General features: G+C 32.9%; 1 protein-coding gene across 2 annotated transcripts; it reads left to right on the forward strand.

Annotated features, from left to right (window-relative positions):
- Positions 1-312: 312 nt before the first annotated feature.
- LOC112737068 (uracil-DNA glycosylase, mitochondrial) lies at positions 313-3,937 on the forward strand. Of its 2 annotated transcripts, XM_025786810.3 has the most exons (7): positions 313-874; positions 952-1,166; positions 1,727-1,885; positions 2,249-2,279; positions 2,467-2,602; positions 2,905-2,988; positions 3,511-3,937. In XM_025786810.3, the coding sequence occupies exons 1-7, from the start codon at positions 484-486 to the stop codon at positions 3,575-3,577; spliced, it is 1,083 nt and encodes a 360-aa protein (XP_025642595.1). In that variant the 5' UTR covers positions 313-483; the 3' UTR covers positions 3,578-3,937. The 2 variants fall into 2 exon arrangements, with proteins under 2 accessions (XP_025642595.1, XP_072067252.1); XM_072211151.1 differs by lacking the exon at positions 2,249-2,279 and having other exon boundaries at positions 315-874; positions 1,727-1,889; positions 2,434-2,602.
- Positions 3,938-6,775: the final 2,838 nt, after the last annotated feature.

The following is a 6,775-nucleotide window of genomic DNA, read 5'->3' on the forward strand; positions in this document are numbered from 1 at the left end:
CCTGAGGGGTGTCAGGATATTTATAGTGGTGATCCAATAACCACCGTTGGATTAGTGTCACATTTTTAGGTGGATAACCGTCCATTTATCTAAGGATTGTTGGGATATGGCTTCTAAAAGTGGGTTGAGATATTTTAGGGGCAGTTACTTATTTGAATAAGTGTTATCTGCCAGCTATCTCTTGAGCCCGACTTCTTTAGAAAGAAGTCTGTGTTGAGTCCGACCTCTTCTAAAGAGGTCGGTGAATAACGAAGGCCAATCTTTACATTGGATCTTTTGGTGTATTTAAACTTGGATCTTAGTGTTGGACCAGTATATGAACACTTGTTATCCACTCCCCTGTCCTATTCCCTTAGTAATGCAGTCACACATAATTAAAATTCATTGTTGCACAGATTATCATGTACAAATACTTATGAGTAGGAGTATATCTAATATCTCTGTAGATTTTTTTTTTTTTTTGGTGACTAATATCTTTGTAGAATGAAATGTAGCAATCAGCTCACCAGCATGTTGAGGGGCTGGGCTGGGCACATTTCAATCCGTAGATCCTATATAAAGCCGCTTACTACTTTCCCGCCATCTACAGAGAGCGAGAGATTCACCCGCCATTTTCATTTCCACTCTCAATTCCAAAAACCAGACATGTCTTCTTCTTCGGCCCCCTCCAAAACCCTAATGGATTTCTTCCAACCACCTTCCAAACGAATCAAAACCACTCCCACTTCACTCTTAATCCCCAACTCCAACGACGCCAGTGGCTCCTCCGCCTCACTCTCCGTTGACCAGAAATCACGCGTCGATTACAACAAGCACCTCGCAAAATCCAAGCGCAACCTCAAAATATGCCTCGATAAGGTCTCCAACTCCAAAGGTATTTTTCTTCACTTTCACATTGATGCCTTTACGTCGTTTTGGTTATATAGCATTGTCGTTTTACCGCGGTGGTAGGTTTTGTGAAACTGGAGGAGCTGCTGGTAGAGGACACGTGGTTGGAAGCACTCTCTGGTGAGCTCCAGAAACCTTATTCACTGAGCCTCTCAAAGTTTGTTGAATCTGAGATTTGCAATAGCAACATTGATGCTGTGTATCCGCCTTCTCACCTCATCTTCAATGCTCTTAACTCTACCCCTTTCGATAGGGTTAAGGCCGTTATCCTTGGACAGGTTCGTTCCTCAATTTAACCTTATTGTGCTATGAGTTCTTTTTTTGAAATGAATGATTCATGATCGAAATAAATAGCTAAAGGTTAATGTAGTTTGTAGGGTATAAAAATAGGTTTTTCTTTTCTTCTTTTACTGAATTCATAATTTTAACCATATAATATAACACTGGAGAAAAGAGTAGTTCTTTGACGAGTTTATCTTTCACTGTTCAAACTAGCGGAAATGTTGCCCTCTCTGTTACATGTACAGATTCTGGTTTTGTACAAAATGACTAATTTGTCATCCATTTCTGAAAAGTGAGTGACAAGTTTGTCATTTTAAATTTGTTATGGGATCAGAGACTTTATTATTGTTTTTGAAATAACGAATGACCAATAATTTTAAACTGTTTGTGGCTACCAAAGTCTGGATTTTGGTAATATTTATAGGTAAGCCCTAGTGATTCGAATTCTGTAAGGAACCTTAACTTGTTAACTGCGTGATCTTTTATCATCATATAACAGAGTTCTAATCTCAGTGATGACTCGTAAAAAATAGTTTTAAGCAATTTATTTTTTTAGGACCCTTATCATGGACCTGGTCAAGCAATGGGCCTTTCATTCTCAGTCCCTGAGGGTGTGAAAGTTCCTTCCAGTTTGGTAAATATATTTAAGGAACTCAAAGAAGATCTTGGTTGTTCAGTTCCACGTCATGGAAATCTAGAAAAATGGGCTGTACAGGTTAGTGCTGCAAATTTGTTCCCCTTTTCTTAGCTCGAACTACTTGCTGGTGTTTGTATAGATGGGCATTATATGTTTCAAACAATCTCAAGTTCTCAACAAACCTGTGCGACTATATTGAATTGGTTTGTTGTTGAAACAACTGGAAAAACATTTCTCTCCCTGTGTCTCTGAAGAGTTTTTCAAAGATTGCAGTAAAGAATATAGCTGCAGAATAATAACCGCAAATGGTGCCTATCATTTCAACAAAGCTTTGTCAAATTGTCCTTCATGTCACTCCATGCATGTATTTTAACAGTGTCAAACTTTACTCAGTGAATTAGTTTCTTAATACATGTTCAATGACCTTTATTTTCATTTCAGGGTGTTCTCTTACTTAATACCGTACTCACAGGTTAGATTTATACTTTTTTTTTGGTTTTTTTTAGTGAACGTGCAATCAATTATTTTGTTGAGTTATATGTGTACTTTTTTTTGGTGTTATTTGCAGATTAATCTAGTGGAATATTGTTCTTACCTATCTTTAGTGTTTTATGTTTGTACTGAAGTGTTGACTTTTAACAAATACTTTGTGAATTCAGTCAGGAAACATCAAGCAAACTCTCATGCAAAAAAGGGATGGGAACAATTTACTGATGCTGTTATCAAAACAATCTCACAGAAAAGGGAAGGCGTTGTCTTTCTGTTGTGGGGCAACTCTGCTCGGGAGAAATCTAGGTACTACCTCTATTGTATAACACACTAAAAGCTTACAAGCTTTAGAAACTAAATGTAGAGTCAGCATCCTGGGTTTATGTAGTCAGCTTGATCAAAAAAGATTAAACTTCAAGTATTTATTGTTTCTTTTTCAGAAATAGATGACAAGCATTTTTTTTGTGCAAATGTACATCTATAATGTATAAAACTATAAGCTGCTCCCAGAAGAGTTTCTATAAACTAATTTGGACTATTTTCTTTCCTTGCCTGGAAAATAATTTCTGCAAAACTTGTTGATGAGCTTGTATTGAGTGCATACTCAGGTTAATTGATGCAACAAAACATCATATACTTCAAGCTGCACATCCTTCTGGTTTGTCTGCAAATAGAGGCTTCTTTGGGTGCAGGTAAGGTTGTTTTGAAATATAATTTAATTTTGTGTTAATATGGTAAATAATGAGCGCAAGAAGAACTTCTGAATTGGTAAATAATGTACACAATACTAATGCTCTATAATAGGACCTGCTGAGTTCTAAAGTGGAAGTTGTAAGTGTTAACATCGTGCTTGGTTGATTAAGTGGAGAGTGCAAATATATTTAGTTATCTCAGTCTAAAATACAAACCTTTTAATCTCTTTCATCAACTTGGCATTATTGTATTAAAATACATTTTCACTTTTCTCCTACTCCACCACTTGTTTTCATTATTCATCTGCATGGCGGGTGATCTGAAACAGCTGTTTCATATTCTGTTCCACTGACACATTGAGCCATATTTTGGTTTCCACTTAAATGAACAGAGACGTAGATCTCATATAATACTAAAAAAATATTTTGAAAACCACCTTAATCAGTTATCTGTTTATCATCCCCGTAAACCAGTTTTCATGCTTACTTTCTATCTTGTGTATTCTGAATCCATCTGAGCAGGCACTTCTCTCGCACAAACCAGCTTCTGGAGAAAAGGGGCATAGATCCCATAGATTGGCAACTATAATATGTAGTGTTTGAACTTTGAAGCCCAAAGCTTTGTTCCTTTTCATCAAAACCTTTTTGAAGTTTGGTTCAAGTTCTTGGGCCTTGTGTAAAGATGATTCTGTTTATTCAAAGTCGATCATGACAGAAGATGCTTTTTGTCGATAGGTGTTGTCAGCTACGAGATTCTGCAGTCCCGACATATATATAGTATTTTATCTTATTCATGGTCTCCCATACTAAATGGATTTCTTGTGTTATACATGTTATGCTAAAATATCAACGAATGATATATTTTTGGGGGAGATTCTCAAAAGGACATGCAACACTTATTTTCTTCTATATTTGTTATCAAAGCTCGCAAATATCCAGAGTATATTGAGTGTTGAACTTGCATAATATTGTGTGTAGAATAAGTGAAAGGACTAGCAAGTAATTACTTGGAAAGCTGATGATTATGGTTCTGTTAAGCAACGGTTTGCATATATGCTTCAGTAAGATTATTCAACTTTGGACATGTAGGTGAATGCTTTTACTTTGGTTAAAATTATGTTATTTCTACTCCTGTAGCATGGAATACTGAAATGCGCATAAAAAAACTATGCAAAGTAATTTTTTATTGGAAAAGAAAAAGTGTAATGCGCATGTATGCTAAATTTAAATTGTATCTCATTCATACGGTGATGCCCATATACAGGATGATAGGATGCATCGATTTGAATTTGAAAAAGTTACAAACTTTATAATATTAAATTGGATCATCCGATTTACTTTTAAAATAATTTAAAAAATTTAAAATACTGAAATCGGATCTCTGATTTCTATTTTACTAATTTGTGTGGTGTTCTAAAAAAAATTTGCATAACTGGACATTTCGATTTTGAAATCGGATCATTCAATTTTTGTTTTTTTAAAAAAAAAATTTTAAGATACAAAAATTAGACTATTCAATTTCTTCCATAATTTTAGAAAATATAAAATTATAATATTGAGGTGTATCCCTCTTTTCAAAAATTAGCGCGTTGTTGACAATTCTGTAAACTTGGCTATCTTAGTTAGTAAGTTCACAAGAGTACCGTATTTTACGATCCAGCCTTTATTTATACGGAACATGTAATAAGAGCTTCTAAAACACGATGTTATGAACATCATCTAATCATCTATATATTTGAAAGTTGAAAAACACTGGATTCGATGTGAATGCAATAATGCATTATTGGTTCGAATATTCTCTCTATATATTGCTCTCTTACGTCAGTGCACATGTTATGAGCATTACAGCTAGGTATTACCGATTGTGAAATGGTTAAGCGAATAAAAGGGCATTTCCTTTGAGAGATACAAGTTCTTGTGCCAATCAAATATCATGTATTCTCCCAAAGGAAGAATTATACAAAATTTTCTCATGAATCCGTTTGCACGTGGGAAGTTGAATTTTCTTGTAATTATCATTATTATTTTGTTGAGAGTTAGTTAGGTGGACCACTATGGACACTTGGGCAAGCATCACGAGGAAATTAAATCCCCTCCACAAAGCACACGAATGCCATCGTCCAAGTTTGTATTTTGTAACCACTAAGGAATATGACCTTGGTAAAAAAACAAGGAAGCTATATATGAAGGAAAAGGTTATGGTTAATTGCATTACAAGTGTGCTAACTTCTGTCTTTCATTGTTGGATTATTATTTATTAGTGTATTAATAAGCATTAATGAATTTATTAATTAACTATTTTACTCTGTAAATATGATTCATGTTTGTGTTAGTTAGTAGGGTCAATACTAAGAAAAGATTAATTAGATTGAACATTATTGATCACAGGGATATGATTTGTGTTTTATGTAAAAAAGAAACTAAGAATGATTTTCACTTATTCATTGGTTGTGAGTTCACGTGGCAAGTGTGGTGTGTTTGGTTTTACGCCTATAATAAACTTTGGTCTATTCCAGGAACCATTAAACAACACTTTTAGAGTTGGACAGAAATTCCTGTAAGAAAAGACGAACGTAATAGGTGACTGATTAGCTTTTTTGCTATCATTTAGAATATGTCGTGGTTGAAAAGGAATGTGAGGATTTTCAAAAATCAAGAAACATGTGTTGCAGAAGTTATTACCAAGTCGATTAGGAACTACAAATAATGGATTGACTTTATTCCGTCTAGTTATTGATGGCATATCGGAGATAACTATGGTTTCTTTTTTAGTGTTTATATTATAATTCTGGACTTTGCGTTGAACTTTTTGTTTTAAAAAAAATATGTTTAAAAATAACATACATAAAATTAGTTAAGATGGTAAGTATTTTTGCTCTGATAAAAAAGTTTCGGATTCAAACATTATAAATTACAAAAAACATATACACGTGATAAAATAATATTTTAAAAATAAAATGTACATTGATATATAATAGAGGATATGACTAAGCAACATTTTCTATTATTTCATTTCTCCCAAACGATTTTTGTCCACTCATGGCTGAATAAGCAAATGTCGTTATAGAATTTCTTTGATTGGTAGATGTTTTTGTAAACATAAGTTCATTACATTATTTTTAATGAAATTAATTTAAATGCACTAACAGTATAAATGTTTTAATCGTACAATTATATCTATTTTTTAGATAATTATTTATGCAGTTAATATAAAAAATAGTTATTTTTACAGATGTAATATTACGTAATTAGATACACATATAAAACTACTTTATATTTACGGTGCATCAAAATTAATTATATTTTTAATATATTTTATCTACTTTTATGCCAATTGTATTTAGAAAATGACACATTACTCTTGTATGCATACAAAATGCTCATATGAACACGTGTAGATTTTCTTTATTGGTAAAATCTTTGTGGTAGGTACTTTAATAGTAATAAATCAATAATTTCATTACTTGGTTATCTATATATTGTTATATTAAAATAAAAGGATGAGAGTTGAATAACGGCTCCCAATTCAAATGAAATGTCGGAACTTAACCACTAAATTATGGGTTTGACGAGTAAATTTATTTTTATTTTAGTTTCTAACATGCATGTAATTATTTATTTTAATTTTTGAAATTTAAAATTTGTCATATTAGTTTTCCTGATTTAGGTTCAGGCATTAATTTAGTCTTTCGACTTTTTCGGTACGGTAATAAATCAGTAAAAGAAATATTGAAATGGCAAAATTTTATTATACTAGACTCTTTAATAATTAGATGACATGACAACA

The sequence above is a fragment of the Arachis hypogaea genome, chromosome 13 (assembly GCF_003086295.3).
Source record: "Arachis hypogaea cultivar Tifrunner chromosome 13, arahy.Tifrunner.gnm2.J5K5, whole genome shotgun sequence".
NCBI lineage: Eukaryota > Viridiplantae > Streptophyta > Magnoliopsida > Fabales > Fabaceae > Arachis > Arachis hypogaea.

Bases quoted from the DNA above. Each gene is read 5' to 3' on its own strand.
- LOC112737068 (XM_072211151.1), top strand. From the start codon at position 484: ATGAAATGTAGCAATCAGCTCACCAGCATGTTGAGGGGCTGGGCTGGG. The intron at 1,890-2,433 runs GTGCTGCAAATT...TTTGTACTGAAG, and splicing joins AAAATGGGCTGTACAGGTTA to TGTTGACTTTTAACAAATAC. The intron at 2,603-2,904 runs GTACTACCTCTA...GTGCATACTCAG, and splicing joins TCTGCTCGGGAGAAATCTAG to GTTAATTGATGCAACAAAAC.